The following is a 24,670-nucleotide window of genomic DNA, read 5'->3' on the forward strand; positions in this document are numbered from 1 at the left end:
AGGAGAGGGGCGGGAGGGAGAGAGAGGGAGGGAGAAAGAGGGAGGGAGGGCGGGGAGCGCGGCCTGTCATCAATCACCCGCAAAACGCCAGTGGGAAAAGGCAAAAGCAGATAAAACAAAGGGGTGATTCCGCTTCCAGTCCCTCCATGCATGCCACCCTCCCGGATGGCCCATTCTGTGGCATCCTTACAGTTTCGCAGGAAAACCGAGCGATGAAAGCGATTGTGTGCAAGGGTGAGAGTTGCCTTTAGGGCAGATGAAATGGAATGGAGCAATCTCCTTGTCTCGGAGACCATGGGCGAGAACGAAACCCTCTTACATTCTTAACGTGCGAGGGATGAGTCAGCCGGTGGCCCTAGAAGCTTCAAGTCTCCTTGTGTAATTGTTGTCAAATAAAAATCAAGCGAGTTCGTTTTACCGGCGAGCAGGGAGAGAAGAAAGGAACGAGTCTTGGCTGGGCACGCAGGATTGATTGGCCCTTGCTACGGTTAGTCTAGTGGGTGGCTTCCAGTAATGCACTTAAGAACGGTTAAGCTCGCAGCCATGAGTGAGTGGCTGTAGCGCCGAGGTATGGATCTGTGTCCTTTGTGTGCAGGAAAAAAGCCCTCTGCAGTTGTTGCAGCTGAATTCCTTCTGCTGTTGCATTCGGGTATTCCCTTTTATACAAAAGTTGGCTCCGGGTTACTGCTCGCATTACACATTTGGACGTGTTTTCAAATTGCCATCTTCTCTATGTAGACAGTGCCTTGTTTTTATCCTCTTCGTTCTGAATACTGTACAGTAGAATATATTTTTTTACAAGTTTTAATCAAATAATAAAAATTTGCAATGGGGGATATATATAGAGAGGGCTTGCAAAGTACTTGATTCTTGGCATCAGTGCCTTGTTATTTTTTTGAACCTCTAGGAAAAGATCTTGAATGAGTCAGCGGTCTGGGATGAGAGTTGTGATGGATGGCACTCCCTGGTACAGTGAGGCATTACGTATACTTTGAGATAGATGTTTAAAATCAGAACTAATTTGATTCTTTACAGGATTTCTTTTGGCTTGTTTCTTTGGGATTTGGAGATCTTAGTTTATGAATATTTTGTATAAAGATTGATCAGTAAATGTTTATTGCTGAAAGGAGACGAATCATTAAAATTTGCAGCAGAGATAATCTACTGCAGTATTTGAGCTAATAAATACCTAAACTACTGAACGATTCTGAAGCTGTTAAAAAAATAAAATGCTAATGAGGGAGATCAAATACAGGCCCTGTATTTTCTTGAGAAAATCAGAGGTGCCTGTAGCAATCCATGTGAAAAGGTGATTCTGTAATGACAAGGATGTGTTTTGTGTAAGCCATTTGTATGATATAATGAAAACTGAAGGACAGGAAATCAAAATGTCTCTTACAGCTCTTGAATGCTCCCAAGCAAAACTTGAAGCATTTATAAATTTTGTACATTTACACAGGTTTTGCTTAAAGCTCCCTCTGTGTTTTCTGTAACAAGAAGAAAGTCTTTATACAGTGCTAGAGCAAATGTGATTGTTAAGCAGCTTGTGTAGTTTTTACTCTCAGTTGAATTTAGGGATATTATGACACTGTGTGTATTTCATTTCTGCCATCAGAGAACAAAATGGAGCTTATCATTTTTAAGGGGCAACTTGAAAGATTGTGTGGGATTCATCTCATTGGATTTTGTAAATGTACATCTGATCTAATAATTTGTAGTTTTCTTGATAGTTGGAAGAAACAGATGGTTTGTTCTACAGCTCTGACTTGGGATGAAGCAAAGTGTGCTGTAGAAATATGTGTTGCTTTCCATTGACAGCAAAATGGATTTACGTGGCCATCTCTGGTTCAAATGTCTACTTATAGGTCAGATAAATCTTGCTCTGTTTCTGAAAAGAATTCCAGTCTGATTTTAAGTGTTCCTAACCAAGTCACTGTTTTGTTAGGTTTTGTATTGGGATATTTAGTAACAACAGCCAGAATTCAGTTGACTCTGCTGTAGGCTTTCTCAGCCTGTTACTCTAATGCTTAAGTTTTCAGCACTTAAATTCAGACAGACTTTTTTGTTTAATGAAAACTAATGGTTATATGAAACCTGTGAAGCTGAAGCTGTGAATATAAGACTTGACTTTCTTCACAAGCATTTTTCTTTTATCTGGTATTCTGTCCTGGTGGAGTTTAACTTCACTCGATGGAAACTATATAAGCACTAGAACTTCTTACCACATGGTTAGTCATTTAAAAATAACTTATCTGGAAGGATAGATCGATTGAGGGGGATGCTGAGAACTAGGAATACAATGTGGTAGTCAGATGATAAAACAGCTGACTTTATAGAGTGGTTATAGACAAATAAACTGTATGTCTATTGGAGAGAGGGTGGGCTTATTCAAGATGAAATTTATCTCTCACAAGAGTGTTTTAACATTTTGTGGTTATTTGAACAGCTGTTGGGTCACTTCCAGTTTCTCAATGAATTTGGCAGCCAAACTGTAATTGTGGCTTTACCGTCTATACTTTCTGTGGAATTGTGCTCACTGGCTTCAGCACACTCCTGAATATGTTTGCTAATTTTTGGATACCATTGTTTGCATCTGTAATTATGTTTTTAAAACTGTGCTCACTGTAAGTGGTGCAGAACATACCTGCCTGGCATAAGATTTGAAGTTTTGAAGGAGTGGGTCCTCTAAAGTTTTCTACTGCTTGAATACTACAGATGAGTTTTACTTATATGTAAGCTGTAGCTATAAAGGAGACTGCTCTGTATGATGAGAATAAATGCACTTGAGTCTGGATGCCTTCGTGTAATGTATATATTTGGCTTCCCCTGAAGTCCTAAGGGTGCTCTCCTGTTTTGAAGCTGTTAAATGAACTCTAGAGGGTGAAAGGAGGAAGCAGTGGCATTAATATTTTATTTTCTGTTCTCTGCTGGATATTTTAGAACCATTATTTGAAGTTTTACCCAGATAATGTTCTGGGGGAAAGAAAATACAAAAAACAACCAAGCAAACAAAAAAACCTACAAACAACAAGACGACCGAAAACCCTCAAACAACAAAAAACCAAAGCAAATAAAAATGCACTTTAATTGTTTTTTTTAAAATTCAAAGGCAGGTCAGTGTTAGAAGGCCTGCACATCTGGATATTTCTGAGGCTGAAGGAAGTTGGGAAGTACAGTCCAAAGAAATGGAGGGGAGGAGGAGGGAGAGATCATGTTGGCCTTAAATCCCTGTATCTGCTGATTCACAATACATAGTCACTGGAAGGCAAACTGAGATTAACAGCTTTCTTCCATACTCCTCATCCAAAATCAGAGGTTACTTGCAGCTAGAACTTTGTAGAAGCAAAAAAGAATGTTGCATTTAAAAACTGTTTGTGAAATAGCTTAAAAATCCACTTTTGTGTGTGCTCAAGCAGTTTTTCCTCCATCTGAAACATTCATCTGCCCGAACACTTCTCCAGCAACTCACTGATGCTGCAAACCAAAAATTTTAGTGGGTGGAGTTACTGAGAACAGTCCTTCAACTCAGGTCGCTGGCTGAAATCCAAGTGGAGATAATGTCAAATGTTTGACAGAATATAGAAACTATTGAATTTATGCAGTATTTAGTAATGAGTTTACATAATTGATATTTGCTGCTTGAAAGGCAATTGTGTGGCAAATGTCTCTAGTTAAAGATGGCAAATGCATTTGGCTGTAAGATTCCCTTTTCTCATGAGAGACTCTACAACCATGGTGGATAAATTTGTCTTCAAAGTATGCCTGTTTCTTTCACAGAGTAATCTGAAAAAAAAAATTGATCTAATGAACACAGATTTTGAAAGTGAAGGCAAGAAAATGACTTTGACCTTTATGAATAGGAAGAGCTGTTAGTCTTCTCTATAGGCTGTCCTCCTATGACCTTTCAGTTGCCCTCTTGAGCAAACTTAACTGCTTCTGTCTGAAGCTTGGTCAGACAGTAGCCAAGTTCAGGTTTGGCTTTTAAATGAACAGATTTAGTGGCTTTGGAATGTGACATATTAGTAGTGCTGTGTCTCTTTCCACTTAATTTCTGTTTTGTTAACATTTATCCCATGTGTATTATTGCTAAATTATTTTGGCAAGATGCCAGGTTTCTCATTGTGTTCCAGTATTGCAGAAATCATTAGGATTTTAAAAACCAAAACATTCCCACCCCTTAAAAAAAAGCAAAAGAGCACATAATGGCTGCATATGGACTTGATCATTTAGTTTATATGAAAAATCTGTCTCTAGATGCCTGTGGTGACTACAAATGTTAAATACTGTTGGTCATAGATGTCATAAAATGTTGAAGCCATTTTTTGTTTCAATGGCAAGTCTGATGAATGCAATGTGGCATTTTTCTATGTGACGAGAAATATCTAATTGGTGTGTCTAATACATTTTGCAGTGCTTGATTTATTTTTCATTCCTCAACCCCTTGATCAGGAGAACTGGGATTTCCTGAAATAACACATTTGCAGAATGAGCTAATGCATACGTGAGCATCGGACTTGTTGTGGGAGAACCAGAACCTTCATCAGCCTGAGACCTTGAGTAATAGGATCTCGTGAGCTCTGTGCCACCCAGTCCATTGCAAGCTGTTTCTGTCCATTCTGTAGCTGTAGACCCTGTCTGTGCAGTGTCAGCCTGTATCCATTATCAGTGCTCTTTCTGGCACTTAGGGCATGCTTCTCTGAGGGGAGCATGATTTCCAGAAGTACACATTCTGTTACTGAAGTCTCACAGACCATGCCTAATTAAGAAACCTAACCAGATTGATTGATGTCTGTGACCAGTGCAAGAGAAAAGAGAAAGAGGAATATCTGCATTATTTTAATTTGTCTGTGCCTGTGGATTCCCCAGTAAAGAAGATTTAAAAAGTGAAGAATACTGTTACACACTGCTCTGTTGCAGTGCTGCCCTTAGGGGAAGTTAGCTTCTTAAAATGAATGTTTTAGTACTCTGGTGGGGAGACCAGAACTAGGAATGTGGCAGCATCAACTAAGTGTTGGATAAAGGTAATATCCTAGTGGAAATGTTGTAAATTTGAACTAGGACAGTGAAACAGTTTTGCTTTAGCATGAGCTGAAATCCTGAAATATGCTGTAGACATCAGGATAGCATTTGATTGATTCACTCAGAGGAAATCTCAGGCATGGGTCAGGTTTGAATGCATATGTTGAATGGTGACATTGCAAACTGAAACCTGAGCTTTAGGCTCCATTTCAGGCCAGGAAAACTGCTACTCTGATTTCAGCCTATTGAGTCAGCTTCCTACGTGTTTTGCCAAAGTTTCTTTCAGCTAAATGAGAGAGGCCAGGATCTGAGATGAGAGATTGCTTGTTTAAAAAGGAAGAAAAAAAAAAAAATCCTTCAGGAAAGAACCATCAGCTGCATCTTAGTTGATAACCAGTTATTAAAATGGAGAAAATAATTGTTTGTCATGTTGCCTTTTCAAGTTGAACTGCTATTTCCCTTGCACATGATTTCTAGGTGATTACAGGTCAGGATGAAGTAGTTAGATGACAGAACTTTGAAAAATAATCACTTGCATTTTTATCATGAATTGAAATAAGAAGACATCTCTCCTTGGAAATGAATATTTGGCTTTGTAATCCATTAGTGTGAGATATTATAAGTCAGATGTCAAACTTGAATTCTGAATTGCTCCCTTTATGTTTCATCCACACCTCATTGGGTATCGAAAGTAGCTGAAATGCGTAATTTTGTTTCTTTGAATTGTATCTCAGATTCTGAAAGGTTACTGGCATGAATGCTGTCCTTCATTTAAATGCAGTATTTAATGAATATATGTATTCAAGTTTATGCTGTTAGTGCACAGAGCTCTAGATAAAAAAAAAAAAAGACATATGCATTGAATGATATTCAGGTTTATTTTACTGAATCTCCTCCTGTGCCTTCAGTGATCTTGGTGAGACTGGCAATCTTTGTAATTCTTTGACTTAGCCTTGAACCTGGAGAATGTGGCATATACTGGCCATCTTGACTTTGAAATGCCATTTATGAAGTATTAGTTCATTTCAGTGTGTTAGCAGTGTGGCTTTTTTTAGGAATGACCTTAGATTCAGCAGGCCTAATTTTCACTTTCTCCATCTCTGCCTGGTGTTTCCAGTTAGCTAGCTCTGTGCCCTCAGAGGTACTTGTAACCAGTAGGAAACACTGAGCACAGGAGGTGAAGTAAAATTAAAAAGAAACTGAAGATAGGCCACAGTGATGTATATTTAATTGTATTAAATATATTCCTTGTGTCATCTCAAATTACAGCATGACATACAATGTCTGATTTGAACTTCAGCGCCTATAACGATGCAGGTCTTCATTTAAAATATCTAATGAGTTATATGTAATTCAAGTTCTCACTTCAGTTTTACAGTCTTTGAGAAGCTGAGTTGTTTTCTTTCATGAGTGCACTTTCAGAATTTGAATTTTTATCTATAAAATAATTTGTTAATTAAAATGCATATTGTTGCTGAAAAAGACAATTTTGGCTTCCACATTGAGGAACACAAAAAACCTCAGTCCTGTGTTTGACACCACTTAAATCTTTTAATTCAGTGGTCAACTGCAATAGTCAGTTAATGGGAAGTAAAGGAAGCTAAGAAACTGAATTTTCGAAGGCAGGAAGGTTTTCTGGAGTCAGAGTTCTGTTGGACGTGAGATCTGCTAACTCTAAGCTTTGTTTAGCTGGGCCAGAGTTTTAAAGGGCAATGAGTTAGATACCTGCAATGTAGGTGTTGTTCAAAAGTTGTCTGGTTTGCACTGCCTTAGTATTTCATGGCTTCTTTCAAGTGCTGAGACGCTAGAGAAATGGTTTTGAACAGAATATGTTTGTTCATCTGACATATTTTTGTGGATTTATGTAAGCAAAACTGTAAATGCCAGAAGTAACTTGATGCATTCAAACAGTTTTTCTTACTCTCCTAGATTGTTAAAACAAAACCCCAAAACATACAAAATACTTCAATTTGGCATTGAGATGGTCGTTTAAAATCAGTCATAAATACTTGCAAGCTTACATTTCACTTCACAGTGAAGTAATTTTGTTTAAAGACATAGATTTTATGCTACCATATGTTAAGAAAAAGGTCTGTTCGGTCTTTCTGGCTATGAAAATGTGCCTGCTTGACTTGAAGCATTATTAGTCTGATCATTCATATGAGAAATCACTGAACAGTTCAATGCTATGTTAAACTTGTGTTTCTTGACTGTTAATCTCCATTTTACAAATGGTGGCGATCAGGAAGCATGAGGTGAGTCATTCTCACTGGTAGCACGGTATTGAGTAGATCTTGTAGTCCAGTTCTCTGTGCTGAGCACTAGTGCTTTAAATCAAAATAGTGCCTTACCAAACTAGGTTATGTACATGGTCAACAAGTGTTCAGCCAGGACTTCAAATCTCAGGCTTTTTGCTTCTGATTGCTGTTTGCAGTGTAGATGGTGTATTGTCATTTTGAATTGTTCCATCCTCCATCCCACTTTGCTTAGTTTTATAACTTCACCTGAAGTTGTAGTAATGCAAACTGCCAAAGTGTTTTTCTGTTGGGACAGGCCAGTGGCTCTGTCAGCAGTGTTTCTTGAGATGTTTGATTTTCAGAGCAAGATTTGAAGATGGCCAGCTAGGAATTGTAGCCAGATTAGGAGCAGATGAAATTATTGGAATATCTTTGAAACTAATTTGTCCACTATTTAATAATACAATTTGGAATGGATACTGGTATCCTTGGTGCACAGATCTTAATTTTCTATCCCAGTTGTTACTGTCTTCCCAAAGTCAGTACCTGATTTCTCTGCCGCCCCTCTCTGTTGTATCTGTGTATCCGTGTCCATATGTTGCCTTTGCTCCTTCTATTCTGGCTGGTATTTTAACATTTTCTCTGAAGTTTTCCCAAGTTCATTTGCAGGGGTTGTTAAGGGTAAGGAAACCTGGCTGATGATTGATGTTTTAACTCTTGGAGTTTTATCCATTGACTGGAGTCTGTTTAGGGTTGGGTTTTTTGTTAATTATTTTGGTGGTTAATGTGGTTTGAGAATATTTCTGCAAAAATGTAATAGAAAGGAGAGCTGTGCAGAAGATTTTTATCAAAGTTTTTACACCTGAAATTAGGGTGATGTTTTGCAGCTCATAGAGAATTTGGAAATTGGAAAGTATGCCCAAGATGAAGTAGTGGCAGTGAAGGATGCACATGATCTTTTATGCTCTTCAGTTAATGTAAATACAGTGTGAATGTTTGCAGTCATGTTTCTGTAGTGTAGACGTGCTTTAGGACTGATGTTATCTTCTGAGCTTATTTGTTTCCCACTCAAAATTATGCAGTATCATTTCAGCCACAGCACCACTTGATTATGAGGAAGGGCATTGGTTTTCCACTTAACATTGAGTAAAAAGGCTGCAGGGCCTTTCCCCAACAGATGCAGTGTATATGCATATGACAAATTCTACATGGGATTTTATTTATTTTTGAAAGCCTGACTGCATCTTTGTTTAATCTGGTTAATGTATTTCTGTACTAAGCTGGAGTGTAGTATGAATCTTCTACAAAAAGTATGAATCCTCCAGCCACCCTTCAGTACTTTGTTCCCCACTTTTTTGTAGTTTCCTTTTCTTCATTTCCCGACTGTGCTTCTTTATGACATCTTGTGCATTTGCTGCTTCTTTGAACCAGGTTATTGATCCCCCTTTAGGGAGCTGAAAATTGTACAAGCACTTGAAGCATGAAATGAAAGGGTATTAAACTACAAGGCTTTCATCACTGGACAAAATCCAAGCAAGAAGCTCCTATGCTCCAAATAATAGTGTTCTTGGTGACCAGAAACAGTTTCCTGTTTTTCTGAGCTGGAAGCCCCCAAACTGTCTTACAGAACTTAACAACCACTGCAATAATTAAACTTCTGAACTAGGAACTGGCAAATGTTTGCTTCTGCTTGGTCTAGCATAGGCATCAGTCACTGTCTGAATAAGCTAGTAGCTGAGGCTGGTTACTCACATGGTTGCTTGCTAGAAAATACACAAGGAACCTCAATAGGGTACTGTTTACAATCCTGAAAATTAGTTGAGGTGTTTTCATTGTATTGTTTTGGTGAAGTGCCAAACAGAAGTAGGCAGGTACTGAGTGAGTAGAGTCATTTGCAATTCTGACATGCTCACACTGATTAGTATGTATCTGAGTTTCGGGAGGCTGTCTTTGCCAAAAGTCTGGAAGTCTCGGGAAGCTGATACTGTAGGAAATTTTTTTTAATGCATTTGAACATTTGAAAGTAAGAATGTTTGTAGAGTCTTTGGACATCTTTTTCTGTGAAAGTGTCCTGTAAAGAAAATTTTTTAAATTTTTATTATTATTTTATATTGCCACACAGTAGGCAGTTAGGGCACTGATGGCCTGAGAGCCTTTGGTACAAGGAATTTCAGAGAGAAGGCACACAGGATTGATAGGTTTTTTTGAACTAAAAGTACTTGCTGTATTTTATTCAGTGCAATCAAATTCTGAACTGCATATTGCCATACTCCTTTAAAAGAGAGTATTGATCTGTCCATTCTGTTTATTTGACTAGATCTGAGGCTATCAATGATTTTTAAAGGCTTTTGTAGTTTGTTGGCTTCTAATTCTTTGATATTTTAAACAGTAGTTGCTTTATGCATATTCTGTCTGAATTATTTTTTCCTTTCCACTTGGCTGCCAAAAACTCTACAGAGAGGAATGGTATTTCATGTCCCTGTTTTATTCTGGAGTCTTTTGTTGCCTATAACTGTATGAACAATAAACACTGTCTGGGGGAGAAAGGTAATTGTAAATTTAATGTATGCAGGAAAGATAATGAATACCAGTAGAAGTTTTATAGCATAGTTTTTATACGTGTATATTGTGTAGTTGATAATTCCTAAGTTTTAACCTTATGCTCTTTATTTTTGTTAGTAGCATTCTGGCACCAATACCTGACCTTAACCAACATTATTTTTGCTGCTGTTCTCCTGATGAAAACAGTCTGGAGTTAACCTTTCTTTTAAGTAGTTTCATTGTATATGTCTTAGGTTAAAAATTCTAAGAGTCTAGCTTTTACAGTCTGTCTGTTAATTATCTGCAGTGTTTGGTGTTTGAGTGGAAATAAAGTTAAGTGAAATACTGATTATTTTAGGCTTAATTTTCTAACTTCTTTCTTTTAGAACAAATTCTGTACAACATAAAACAGGAGTACAAACGCATGCAGAAGAGGAGACACTTAGAAAATAGCTTCCAGCAGACAGATCCTTGTTGTTCTACTGATGCACAGCCACATGCATTTCTCCTTGCTGGACCAGCTTTGCCAGGTACCCAGAAAATTTATGTTGTTCTGCTGTGTCTTCTCAGACTCTGGTGGTGTAAATAATTTTCCCTAGTTATCTGGTGGTTTTTGGCACCATCCCACCACTTACTGTTATTTTTTTGGCAATGCTAGCATTGATCTGGGAGATTGTATCTTCTCATTTTAAGAATCAGTAGGACACAAAGCTTGCATTGTTTTCATGAGACTGTCCTGCATACCCTGCTGCTGGTATTGTGATAGGCTTTTGCAGAAATACACTGTACTGTCATTTTTACATAAAATAGAAGCTTAAATTTGTAAATGGCAACTGCCATGTAACACTTGGTGTTTTGATACCCCTGGGTATGGTCCATTGTAGGTGTCTTCTTTTTAAGTGTCAGATTTTACTTTAATAGTAATTAGAAGTGACTGCTCCATATATTTTGTAAATTTCCTTTAATGTAAAAGATGTGAAGAAGATAGATTATAAAAATTATTCTGAAGTCCCTGTAAGTTAAATTTTATGCCCAAATGTTTAATCGTAGGTACTTCATCTGCAGCATCATCACCATTGAAAAAAGAACAGCCCCTGTTTACTCTTAGACAAGTTGGAATGATCTGTGAACGTTTGCTGAAAGAACGTGAAGAGAAAATCCGTGAAGAGTATGAAGAAATTTTGACCACAAAACTTGCAGGTATTCTACAGTTCAAAAGAATGTGTTGGGATGAGTTTTTTTTTCTCATGTTTGTGTTTTGCTGTTTTTTCTGACCTAATCTAATTGAGGAATGAGTTTGCATACAGGACAGAAAAAATTATGTGTAGTCTCTTTGATAGTTTTTTTGTCTTCTATGCTGCCTTGGTTAGAAACTGTGACTCCTGTGTATTACTAATCAATGGAAACAGTGGTTTTATTTCAGATAGAGCTTTTTCTTGTTACCATGTTTTAATTGATCATTTCCTCTTCATTTTTTTTGTTTGCTGGAAAGACTTTCTATTCTACTGGCTTAAGAGCTCTTTGTGAAGGGCTTTTTTTTTTTTTTTGCTGGAAAGACTTTCTATTCTTCTGGCTTAAGAGCTCTTTGTGAAGGGCTTTTTTTTTTTTTTCTGCTTGGGAACTGACTTCCTTTTTCTGGAATTTGGCAGGAAGACAGTACCTAAGTTTTCCCTTTCTCTTCCCAGTACTTACCATTACACTGCTGCCAGCAGTGTTTAGTATCTGCCTGAGGATCAGTAGTTTAGCTGCATTTCTGGGGCTCTGTGTCTAATTGTGGTATTCCACATCATTCAGCTGATACTTTTGGTGCCTGATGCCAGCTTACCTTTTCATAGGGATCATGTTAATGTCAGCATTGTAAACACAACCTTGATTTAGCTTTTGAGGTTGTCTACTTCTAAGCGTCTTGCCAGCATTTGAATACCTAAATTCTCTTGCATTCAGAAGTAGATGCCTTCACAGCATGCTTTGGTGTCTAATTTGATATTTAGTGTGATAACGAACATCTGAATGCACTCTTGGGCAGGAAAGCTTTTTTGAGTATGCATGGGTTTCTGCTTTGCCCCTGAAAACACATCAGAATTAAAAGTTCACAAATATTTTCATCTCTGGGAGTAAAGCTTTCTATAGCCTTTCCATACCAGAAGTCACCAGATGTGTCAGGCTTGGGGGTTGCCTGTGACAGTGTTGTCTCTGCACCTGAGCCTCTGTTAATGGTCTGTGCTTGGTGATTTGCTGTCCCTGAGTAAGAAATTTCTATAGTTCTAAGATCCTCTTAAATCTACATCTATTTACAACTATGACTAGAGCCCTAAATATGTCTGTTTATTTGGGCATAATGTTCCATCTTTGTATTTTTCTTTTTAACCTACTTCAGACTGGTGAATTAGGACTCGGTAGAGCTTTTCTTCTTCTAATCTATGAACATTAGGAATCGGGTAATTTCTTGCATTCTCTTAAATGGATTTAATTTAGCAGTGATCATAACCATTTGAAGACTAGATGTATTTACATTTGTTCCAGACGCTTTCTGATTACAAACTTGTAGTTCTTTACAGCAGAATCCCCTCTGGCAAGTTCCTACGTGGGCTCCATCTGTCAGTTCCAAAGGGAACTTTTTTTGGTTTTGTGAAGGTCGTTCTGTTTGGAGGGTTGTGGTGTACAGTTATGAGTTAGGTTTGCTTATTCTTACAGTGGTGATCACAAAAGAGCTATCCCATATTCCAAGCATCCCATATTCCAAGCCAATAATAAATTTTCAGCATTAGATGAGGATTCAGAAAGAGACTGCCAACAGTCTCTTTAGAAATTCCTTATGTAGAAGGCCAGTTATGTTTTTCTGCTGACAAAATGATTTTATATTTTTCTAAACTTTGTAAAGTAAGATGATACTCATTCTTAGAAACTAGTGAATAGTCAATGGAGATGTAACTGGAAATTCTGAAATAAATCTCAGTTGGATAGCTTCTTTGAAGTGACTTAAAGGAATATTTGGATCTCGGGTGTTTTTCTTTTTTTTTCTGAAGCACACATTTCCTGTAGGTAGTTAGCCAGATACTGCTTTCTTTTTTTGTCTTCCATGTTCTTTGTGAGCAGAGTTTCCTTCCATGCAGAGTTGAGTGTGTGATAAATGGAAAACTCAGATCAGCATAGTGCTCTGATTTCCCCATTTGCCTCTGCTACTTTAAACTGCTGTGTTAGCAGAGACTTGGGTTTACAAGATCCTTTGCAGACACTAAGAGAAGTGTAAGGGGCTAAGGGAAACTTCAGCTTGAAAGGTTTTCTAGAATGTGTGAAAAACAGCTTTTTATAGTAAAGGTCAGAGTGTAGATTATAGTAATAATGTTTGTATTTGTGGCATTTACCTGCCTTTTAACTTAAAATAGGTACTTATAACAAGGGGCAATGGGTACAAGTTACTCCTGGGGAGATTTCGATTGGATTTCAGAAGAAAATCTTTCACCGTGAGAACAGTTAGACATTGGAATAATCTCCCAAGAGAAGTGGTGGATTCCCCTACATTGGACAGTTTTAAGACTCAGCTTAACAGGGTGCGAGGCCATCTCATTTAAACCAGATGATCCTTGAGGTCCCTTCCAACCTGGCATTCTATGATTTGGGATGCCAGTAGTTTAAGTTTCTTTACAAGTGTTTACTTAAATTTTCAAACAGTTCACTGTAGGTTGCTCTTACCTTTGGATTGGTTAACTTTCTCAACCTGAATGCCATGAGAAAGGTGATTTTTAGTAACTGGATTCTTTAAATGTCTAAAGCCATAATTTTAACAAAGATGGTGCTACTAAGCAGCTGTGTGTGTTGATCTAAACCTTTAAAGAAGAAGGCTTGCAATTTGGTTTCTAACCTTTAATACAGACTTTTAGGAAAAGTTCTGGTTTCTGTTATTTTTGGAAACAAATCCTTCAATCTGCACTTTGTGTTATTTTGTTGTTTGGCTAAGATCCTTGCATAGCTGCTGAAAAGCCACCAGCCATCTGTGGGCAGATGGGAACTGGATGCCATGACTCTGGGCCTCTTCCTTCAGGGATGAATGTCCTTAGATGGCTGGGTCAGGTCCATGCTTGGGGTTGCTGCTGCACTGCTTGCTGATCACTGATACCCTGTTTACTTCAAAGGTGAAGCTCATCCCTGCAAGAGGATGGGGACTTTATTGGGGCAAACCTGTGGGACTAGGAACCACTACAAATCTAACTGCATTTTTGGTTGAAGATTGCCTTCTTTGACCTTGCCCTTTTCTCAGAACACCCCACATTGCTGCACATGTATTTTTCCACAAGGGAGGAAGGGGAATGGAGAGGAGCAGCATCTGGTAGATATTACTCTCCTTGTTCAATTTCCTAATTCTGAAAGGTGATACCCTGCTGATGAGTGCAGTATTAAAGTTGAATAAAATATCGCAAGTGTATTTGTATGTATGTGTGTACAGAACAAGTAGTCTTTCTGGGAAATAACCCTGCTTAGTTCAAAGCCAGGTTAATACATTTGATGCCTAAATTTCATTTCAGATTGCACAGTTGCTGTTTTCATGAAATCCACAGTCAACTCGATGTTGTGGTAGGAATTAGTGAAGTGTTAGCCACTGGGGTTTCATCCTTTTAGTTTGTCAGTTGCGTTTTATTTTCTGGTGGTCACCAAGAGAAATTTCTAACTCTGTATTGAGTACCTTCCCTGTGCTTCTGTGTTTCCATTTCATTAAATTAACTTTCTTTTATCTGGTAGTGACAGGAGCAAAGATGTTTTCAACCCTCGCACAGACCTTAGTGCCATGTTTGCTGAACTACTCTGCCCCCATTATGGATCTGTGAAATGATTGCCTCAAAATGCAGTGTCTGATGCTTAGACAGGTGTTAGGTATATTGAGGTCTTTGTGTATGTGCAGCATAATTCTCTTTGAGCATATTACTGTTTTTCCCATTACAGAAGTGTGTAAGGGAAAGTCTTTTAACTAAGGGGACATGTGCTGCATTGTTGTTCTTGGGGCTGAAAAGGAAGTGGCAGCTGTGAGCTGTGTAAAGTCACTTAAAACTACAGTTAGTGGGTGCGTGTTTAATTTTTATTATTTGTATGTATTAAAAAGTAGCCTTGAATGTTTTTAAGCTTGAGTTAAGCTTAATATACTCACACATCTCATGCTTCATGCTTGCAGAACAATATGACGCATTTGTGAAGTTCACGCATGATCAGATCATGCGACGATATGGAGAACAGCCTGCCAGTTGTGAGTATCTGTTTCTTCTGGTCCCTCTAACAGCATTAAATTACCGAACCTTCAATAATTGCACCAGCCTTTTTTTGTTGTTATGATTCAGCCAGGCCCCAAGTTAAAATACTTCAAATTGGTAATAAGGAAGACCGAGGTTGAAAAGAAAATGCAAGATAAAATGAAGCTTTTGTTTGAAACATCTAAAACTGTCCCTCATAACGTGCTGGTTTTTTTAGTTTTGAAGTAGGTTTTGATAATGCCATATTAGGTTTGTGGTAGAACTGGCATTTATTACCTCCATCATTAATTCTTGGTTATTTTTTTTCTCTTTCCAGACGTTTCATGAATCACACTTTCTGCATATGTGGGCTGCCCTCTACACCCTGTTTTATTGTTGCAAGCTGTCCCAGTAAAGACTTGCAGCAATGCCATATTTTTTCCCCCTGTGAACACAGGTTATTTCAAGCTTTTGTCAGTGGCAACCACTCTTATGCAGCAACTGGTTTTGGAGTGCTCCCTGATGTCAGTACCACCTGGATGTGGACCTTTGCTACCTGTAATAATACCAGTGGCCTCATTTGCTGTATCATTACAATTTGGCTTCTTATGTTAATAAGTTTGAAAAAGTAAAGGATTAAAGCTGGTGTTCTAGAAGTTGCCCTTCACTGGTTGTGTAAATAAAAATGTAGAATGACACTTCTGACTGAAGTTAGTGTGGTTTTCATAACTGTGCACTACAACAAAGCTGTAATCACAGTTAAGTTAGAATGTAATCCCAGGACAATTTTAAGCAAATAGCCCACAGTACTGCCTGTGAAATAGTGAAGGAGGGCATTTCTGTATTCCATGACTTTTTTGGGGGTTAAGAATGGGTTTATATGATTTCTCATTTTTGTAGTTTTTATTTATTCTATCAGTCTTTAACAAATGTTTATTGCTGCAATTTTTCAGTGTATCATTGTTTTACTGCCCTTGTAGTACTGGAATTTAGTTGGAAGAATAAAACATTTACTTCTAATTTGTTTGTTTTTAATACGCAGGTGGAACTTTTGCTGTGTATGAATAAACTTAAATCTGAGTGTTCAAATGAAAGCTGTATTTACTAGCAATAGTGGGTGTGTCAGAATTTTAGATTAGGAGGATGAGGTGGATGAAGATCTCAGATAATTCTTCAGAGGCAAAGAAATCTTCCTTAGATTGGTTTTATGGTTTCCTGTTACGGAAGCATGTTTGTTAGAGAACTGACAAGAAACTGTTGATTTAACTTGCTGCAGCTGACTCAAACAGCTTTGCTTGTCTTCCTTCAGATGTAAATGACACATCTAAGGAAATCCGTTCATAAGACACAGCAGGTGCTTGCACCACAGGCTGGAACTGCGTAGGTGTTGGAAGAGCTAAAGGTGTGTAATCCTTGTGTGCAGGGTCAAGGAGTTTGTTGTTGGATGCATTCAGCTGTTCCCAGCCTGCTGTGTCAGTGCTGGCTGTGCCATTCTGAGGCTCAGTGTGTATGACATGGCAAGTCCAAATCTGTCTGTGGTGGGTTGGAAGTGTTGCTTACCAAGTGACTTGGGTCACCTGCTTTGGGGATTTAAAAGCAGACTCAAAGGAATCCTTTGATGATAAACTGTAGTCTTCTCTAACTTTATATCAGCTTCTGGTTAAATAGAATTCTGTTGCATTCTAGATCCTTGTACCATTTCAAATTAACAGCAGAGTTTTAGTTGAACTGAAATTGAAACTTCAGCTGGTAGGTAAACACATTAGTTGGCTCATGCTGACAGTTAAGATTTCAGAGAAGCCATGTGATGAGCTCTTGTTTTTTATGAACTTTATTCATTAAGAAGAATTACACGTTCAGAATTGGGTATCTTACCACAGTATCAGAGTATTTTCTGCTCACTTTCCTGAAACCTGTCTTACCCAAATACTTGGATTCTTTTTACTGTGCTTTCAGAATCTCACCAATGGGAAATCTACTAGACTCCCCTCTTGGGTCTTCTGTTACTGAAGATAAAAACAATACTATCAAGACCTGTAATTTTTGTTGTCTGCCTCAGGGTTCTTAGTCCCTCTCTTTCCTACTCATTTTTTGACTTTTTATTAACTTCCCCAAGGTAGGAAAAACACTGCTTTTGGGTGGATCACTACCGGAATTCCACCGTCCTGATAATCTCTTACCTCCTACATTCTTGAAGATCCTTGTTCTGACTTGATAGAAATCTGTGTGCCTAACTGATAATTTCAGATAGGAGTAGAATTAAGATTCCAGCCATTGTGATTGTCTGTGTCTCATCTTTTCCTTTGCAATACTAAGGGTTACTATAAATAAGACGTGACATCATGTTTGCACCTAACCACTCCTGTGCTGCTCCAAATTAATGCATAATAAGCAGTCTTCTGGCAGATTAAATATAATGCCACCATGGGTGCTTATGTATCACAGCTGTGGTAGGCTTAATTTGTGCCTGTTTTAAAAATGAGGTTGCATTCTTTGAAATGTTTTGGTTTTTAACCTGCTGCTTACTCTGTCTTGGGCTTTAAACTGGCTCCTTTTCCTAATCTCAGGGCCCATACCTGATGTGATAAATTTCACACAACAGGCTTGTTCTAACAGGTGACTTACTTTTTAGCAGGTAAATGATTGGCTGCTTGATTACTGTTGAAAAAATTAAGAAATTTGAGGTGCTGTGAGGAGCAGGCTGGTGCTTGCAAACAGACCTGCTTTGGAGAGACTTCCAAGGATTTGAAGTCAAGTAGAAATGAGCAAGATTCAGTACTGAATTATCTGCACTATATTTTGTGGTGGCCACTTCTAGAGTATTTTTGCAATTTGAATACAACCACACTCTCCCCCAAAGCAAAGCAAGCTGAGGACAGTTAACTGCAACTGAACAGAGTAAAACCAAGGATCTTGATTAACCTGTTTTTAAGGTAGTGATGTGTAAATTCTTTTCAATCATTTTTCAGCTACTCTATACTTAAAAAGCAGCACGTACGTCCTGACTGTTGAATTTTGTGTCTAGATGTGAAAGCATATAACCATAAGAGTATTCAGCATTTTTCAAGGTTGAAAGAGGAGATTCAAGCAATCTTGTGTGCTGATGCTTGAGATCTGCATGTGTACTCTTGAAAAACAAGATCATTTAGGAGATTCTGGTTAGAAACTGCTTTATGAAAGTGCTCTCCATTCCCAAGTTGGGAATTGGGAGTGATTTGCCTCTTTGATTCCACAGTGGGAGGAAAATATTGAAGGTGGTAAAGTATTAAGAGTTCATGCTCTTGTTGTGCTCATGACCTTTGTAGTGGAAGCAGTTCCCAGAGATGAAAAATACAGGGATGAATGTTTGGCATGTGCAGTAATGTAGAGGTGTCAAAAAGGGCATCTGTAACAGTAGAGAAAAATGGTGAACTCTTCAGACAACAGTTAACTTGCTTTCAGGTCAGATTTCTGGCAGTTTTGTTGAAAGGTGTGGCTACTGGAGAATGCAGGTACCAGTTCAGATGTGAGGCTTTATATTGTTAATATTTCAGAGCTAGTACAACGATACAAATGTTTATGGGGTGTTTTTTTGTTGGTTTTTTTTGGTCCTGCTTGCTTTCAGTTAACACAGGAGACAGAGGTTTCCAGGAGCATGTGTGGAATGTGTTACTACTATGCAGGCAGCTGTAGAAACTTAACATTTTAAAATTATGTATGGATCTGCAATTGAAATCTCATCTGTGTATTTCAGCTAAGGTTTCCAAGGGTGAGTTTGGAATATTTACAACAAAAAGTAAAACAAATTATATGAAAGGAGCCAAATGTAAAATTTATACTATGTAGCTAAATAATCCTTAAACAGAAAGCCTGGTGTCCTGAGATGGCTAGCACCAGATTTCATTAAAGGAGGAAAAGCATCAGGTGCTTTTTCACAGTTTTAACATCTCGGCTTGTTTTTGGTGCTTGTTCAGAATTTAGCCATGTTAAGCTCTTCCCAGGTAGCCAGGACTCTGACTACAAAGTCCAGCCTCTGAAGAGAGGCAAACTAAAATGTGATTATGACAGTTTTGTTTAGTTTGGTTTTTAGCTGTCCAACCTTCCTGCCTTCCTTGCTGAAGAAAATGAAATTACACAGTACTTCCTACATCATTTTAGTCAGGTATTTCTTATTTATACATCTTAAGGTCTGAAGTGCCACGTACTGAATTAAGTATTTGATCTGGAGAAACCATATACAGCACAGCAAACATGTGACTTGAGGCTTCAATGTTTGTTACAAAGGAAAGAAACAGCCATCAAGTACTGATTTTTCTGTTTTAACGTCCTGTTGCCTGCATATTTGGGGATTAAAAGCCACACACTGCTTTGGCTCCCTTCTTGCTTTTTTCCAAATATTTAACTCTCCAAAGGTGTGAAAGTTGGATGGTGTGGGTTTCTCCTGCATCAGGTGAGGCTAGGGGAGGCTGTGGGCAGGTGGCAAAGGACAGCTGCACAGAGCACTGTGTCCAATTGAAGAGCCATGAGACTGTTCCCTTCCATTTGTCAAGTGTATTTGCAAGATAAATGTGTGAGGCTCAGGACAGAGCAGGGCTACTCAGCATTCCCCTCCTGAAATGTCTGTTTCCTCTCAGCTGTTTGAAAGACTTAAAGACCACTGTGATACAGGTGCCTCAGCTTGGTGGAATTTGTTTAACTCCTGTGTCTTTGTGGGAAAGAGGAGCTTGTGCAACTGCTCCACTGAGATCCTAAAAATTCTTGCTCTGAGTTTTCATCATTGTATTTCCCAAGTTGTATGTTCAGGCAGTATAAATGCTGATAAACAACTTGTCTTTCTCAGCCTTTAATTAGCCTGGGAACATTAAGAACCTGGCCCTCCCTGAAGTACAGCAGGAAGTGTTACTGTGTCTGCAATTAGAGCAGTTGGAAAATGCATGACTTGCCCTCTCTGAGGGTATTTAAAAGAAGCCTAACCTACCTTATATACATTCCTGGGTAAACAGCCTGACAGGTTGCGTGTTCTTGTAATAGGACTTCCCCCCTCCTCGTACAGATCTGGTTTATGCAGGTGATTCAATCTTCAGTGCTCCAGGCCATCGTTTTCAGTTGTTTTGAGTAGGCTGAAGTGCCAGACAGAGCAACTAAGTGGGAGCATCTGGATTCTAGTGACAGCTGAGCGCATGCACCAAGAACAGCACTTAAATGCCTCAAATAGAAGTCAAGTGAAGTCTGTAATTCTTAGACACAACTGAGAAAGTCTGGGAGTTTTTTTGGAGGTAAATAGAGTCACGATAAACTGATCACCATTCAACTTTTAAGTAGGCTGGGAGGGACAAAGTCTGAACAGCCCTTTCCTAGGTGATAAAGACTGACCTGAAGTCTCCACCCGTACTGCTGCAATGCATGTGTTGTGGTCCTCAGGACAATTTATCAATGTATGGCAGACATGCTGTCCTGGAGGGAAACACAGCTTTTCCCCCTTCCTATCTAAGGTTTTTTCCATAGTTGGAAAACCCTGGGACACTGACATGAGCATAAACACATTTGCTCTCCAAACTGAGTCTGAGGAAGTTGGAGCTCAGTGCAGCAAGATGCACAGTCTAGTTTCCAAGTGCCAAAGAAGATGGGGCTGGCTGGAACATACCTATGTTGCTCCAATTTCTGGAATCAGGTGCAGGTTTTCCTTAATACAACCTCAACATTTTTTGGGAACCAGGAATGACTATGGTTTTCCAGTGCTTCCGCACAGCACTTTGTGGTTCATGTTACAGTATCAGGCACTGATCTGACTTAGTCTAGGCAGAGAAGAGCAGCTTTTTGGTCTATCCTGACCACTTCAGAAGCAGCTGTGAGCCATTCCAGACCTGTTCTACAAAGGGGACAGCACTGGTAACTGGCCCTTGGGTGTAGGCACTGCTCTGTGCTGGCAAAAGCCCAGAGACTGCATCCTGGGCTTGCTTACTCTGCAGGGCCAAGTGGCTGAGAAGGTGCTTTGACTGAAGATCTGTCAGATAAGCAGTGTTTTAACACGCTCAGCCTGTAGTTACTTTCACACAGCTGTTTCCTTTGCTTGTGTACAGTACAAATCCTCAGCAAAGAGAAAACTTGCAGCGTGTACTTTAGCTGTGGATTTTACTGCCTTCCTCCAGTGTGCATGAGTGCCGTATTCTTGTTTAGTCTATGCTGACACAAGTTCCCCTCACAGCAAGGGCCAGCTAGTACTTACCAGCTTCACTAGAAACAGCATTATCTAAGCAGTTTGCTTTTTAGTGCAAAAATTTGTGTCTTCAGAAATACTCTCTCCCTTTCTCCTCCTCGTTAAGGACTTTTCAGGGAGTTACGACCAGTTTTGGTTTGAAGAACATGCAGCAGCTGTTGAGCATAGAATCTTACTGTCTTTTTTAGCATACTGGTTTTATTTATTTTGAAATGGGTAGTTCAGAGATTTGTATGGCATTTCATAATGATGACTCAAATTGTATCAGCTTGTAAGCAAGTTAGTAATACTGCTTCATCACTTCTGTAGCTTACACAAGCCAGTGTTGTCCTTTTGGCATGCTAGCCTGAATTATCAGTATGGTGTTAAATATCACACATCAAAGAAGATGAAAACTGGCACAAGAATACAGTATTTGGAACATGAGCATTAATAGAGCAGTACATTACACAGGGAGGCTGAGTATTAAAAAAACATTGCTATTCAAGTCTATCCAGGCCCTCGGAATGTATCTCACAACATTCAGTCATCGTTGACTTTGACTCAGTATGCAAAGCTAGAGAGGACTAGTTTGGTGGGAACACAGCCATTGCCCAGTGTTAGAAAGAACAGGTTTATTAAGGTCCTGGTGGCACATTAACAGCCTCCCCACGTCAGCCTCGCCACGTGGTCGGTTTTCTGCTTGCTGGGCTTGATGAAGCCCAAGAGTTCCAGCTCAGAAACAGCTCGAATAAAACGAGCACTGGACGTTTCAGTGAAGGAAACTTCCATGACACATCAATGGAGACAGTGATCTCTCAGAGGGAAAGATTACACACAACATGGGGACAGAGCATTATTTGCCTACATAGGAACAAATCTTCAATCTAATCAGTACTTTGTTATGTGCATGCAACATGGAAATGAAGGAAGAGCTCCTTTCCCCACTGCTGAGGGAACCTTAAAGCCTACAAATACACTAATTTTGTCATCTCAGAAGGAGAATTTATACTTTTACATCCTTTGACAAGAAAATGAGTAGATGTATAGCTGTATCTTATTAACAGTGTTACCTTTACTCACTAGTCACTGTACCTTTCTGCATTCCTGACACGTAACTCTATCGTTGAGTTAGAAAATTTATTGCTGTATTAATGACCAGTTGAGCTTGTAAAAAAGGAAAGGCCTCATACTAAAAAGAAAGCTTGGTGTAGTATTAGAGCATATTAATACTCTTCATCACTCCTCTCTGGCAGCACTACTGTTGTAGCCAGGGATTTTGGTTCTAATGCTCATCCTGCAACTATCTTGCCACCCTCATTTAAGAATCAGGACAAAGTGAGAAGCAGAATGGATGTTTTGTGGGAACAAAAATTCTCAACTCTAAAGGTTTTAAAAGTCATGGCTTCTACAGAGACACCACTTCTGTAAGTGTCTGCTCTGCTAATGCTTCCATGTCCCTCATCATAAACTGCTGTCTTTATTCCTACCCAGCAGTGCTCTGCTCCTGTACTGCAGCTGTACCAACTCTTAAGATGATTTAACCAAGTAGAAGAGCTTCAGCTTGTTCTGTGGACTGTTGGTTCTGTTTCAGACCCAAAGAGCTCCTACGGACACAAAAGCTGCTCTGTTACTTTGTCATCAGCCCAGCTATTTCAGGTGACCTATTTCTGTGACATTTTCAGTACATTAAGGCTGTTTGAACCAGTCCTCTTACTTTTCTGGAATTGGTTATATTTTTTTAAATCCTGGTTCATTAATCCTGTAAGCATTTGAACATCAAACTTGAGAGAAATGAGAAAGGATACTGGATAACATCATCCACCTGGTCTGAAGAAGCTGCATCTGCATTTGGTCCCTCACCTGCCATCACCACAGTTGAGAAAGCCTAGAAAAGGGCAAAGAAACACAAATTTAATGCATCATAGACACATCTAGAATAATAAGCCCTGAGCTGATGACTGTTGCTCAGGAGGATTGAGATCTCTGACTGACAACTCCATGAGAAAGTCAGGTTAGCTGCCATCAGAACAGCAAGCAAGGCTACATGTTGCCATGGCAGGCATACAGAATGAAGGGTATCAGTCTGAACTCATCTGCCTGTGTTTTTAATTAACCCCAGGACAGTTCTGGTGCCTGACCCCATAAAAATACAGAACTGAAAAACATTCTCAAAGTGAGTTTGCCTAAACATTCTGGAAAAATGAAGATCTGTTGGTGGTGATGAAATCTATAGAACTTAGGGACAGGAAGACTGGAATCTTTTATCCACTTTTATATCCAATACACAAGGCAGCAGCAAACAAAACGCCCTCAGAACAAATCCAAGGAGTGTCCTCTGCACTGCGTGTAGTTAAGCTGCAGAATTTCTTGCCAGAGGATGAGGTTTCTAAAAAGTTACCTTGGTAATGTAATCCAGGTAGGCTTATGAAATACAGAGAAACCATTCCAGTTTAGGAAACTTCAGATCTAAAACATGATTGTTATATTAATGCATGTTCTCTTCTCATACTCTGCTTTTGGACACAGTAGGAGACAGGCTATCAGGCTAAAAGAACCTCTGCTCTTCCCTAGCACAAGCAGTCTCCCCAGCAGTCCCACACCTGCCAAGCAGCAGCACTTCTCTGTTTCCTTCAGTGTTACAGAATACTTAGAAATGGAAAAAGAAAGCATAAAAGCTGATCTGTGCCAAGCATAAAATAGAAGCAGAAGCAAAAAACTTTCTTTGCAGAGAAATACTGCTGGAAATAAATAATTCAGAGTAGTCAGAAGACTCTGGGCTGAGTTACTGTGTGTTCTTGCGCAGAAGGGACCAACTTATGCAGTGATTTCAGCTGTCAAAAGGGGCACTAAAGAAAAGCAGACATGCAGCATACAGAGAAGTAAGAATACTGAAAGCAGGTAAAGGCACTGTTTGCTTTGCCACCTACCTCTAACCAATCAACGAGATTGATCAATCTGCCACACTCCAAATGAAGCTTATACACTATGCATATGTCAGGGGCTTTATTAGAAATGCCTCCTCCATCAGTTTTCAGAGCTTGATTCTGATGAAAAAAAAATTTGAAAGCAATGGCTTTGATCCTCAGGTTTTAATCTAGAACATGAGTTCAGGAAATTCACATAGTAGGCATTTTAACCAAATGTTTACTGGTTGTGTGTTTAATGGCAAGTTAATGGTACAAAAAAATAATAACAAGAAAACACACCATTAAAAAAAAAAAAGAAAAAAACACCCAGCTACTTCACTGCTGGTGTTTGTACATTTATGCAGGCTCTAATGAGTAAACCTGATTAGGCTTCTCCCCAGTTCTTTTAGTAGTTTTACATATATGTGTATATATATATATATGTATATATATATATACGAGAAATAGTCTGTTCTATGGCTTCAGGAGAAGAAACTCATAATGATTTGCCTCAGACTACTATGTAGAAGACAGAGAAGCATCCTTTCCCTGCCCTCCCAAAGGGAAAGA

General features: G+C 38.9%; 2 protein-coding genes across 3 annotated transcripts in view; one reads left to right on the forward strand and one right to left on the reverse strand.

The window, feature by feature from the left end:
* AKIRIN2 (akirin 2) overlaps positions 1-16,036 on the forward strand; it is a 148,317-nt gene extending 132,281 nt beyond the window's left edge. Inside the window, exons 2-5 of the mRNA XM_010000542.1 lie at positions 10,184-10,327; positions 10,848-10,997; positions 14,962-15,033; positions 15,354-16,036. Coding sequence (XP_009998844.1) covers positions 10,184-10,327; positions 10,848-10,997; positions 14,962-15,033; positions 15,354-15,364 — 377 coding nt within the window. The 3' untranslated portion in view covers positions 15,365-16,036. The remainder of the gene's footprint in view (positions 1-10,183; positions 10,328-10,847; positions 10,998-14,961; positions 15,034-15,353) is intronic.
* A 5,774-nt stretch (positions 16,037-21,810) lies between these two features.
* Positions 21,811-24,670, reverse strand: part of ORC3 (origin recognition complex, subunit 3) — a 33,744-nt gene continuing 30,884 nt past the window's right edge. For both annotated transcript variants that reach the window (XM_010000515.1, XM_010000514.1), the window contains exons 18-20: positions 24,122-24,238; positions 23,000-23,079; positions 21,811-21,954 (exon numbers count right to left, since the gene is read on the reverse strand). In XM_010000515.1, the coding sequence (XP_009998817.1) occupies positions 21,849-21,954; positions 23,000-23,079; positions 24,122-24,238 (303 nt within the window). In that variant the 3' untranslated portion in view covers positions 21,811-21,848. The remainder of the gene's footprint in view (positions 21,955-22,999; positions 23,080-24,121; positions 24,239-24,670) is intronic.

The sequence above is a fragment of the Chaetura pelagica genome, unplaced genomic scaffold (genome assembly GCF_000747805.2).
Source record: "Chaetura pelagica isolate M959 unplaced genomic scaffold, ChaPel_1.0 scaffold174, whole genome shotgun sequence".
Classification (NCBI taxonomy): Eukaryota; Metazoa; Chordata; class Aves; order Apodiformes; family Apodidae; genus Chaetura; species Chaetura pelagica.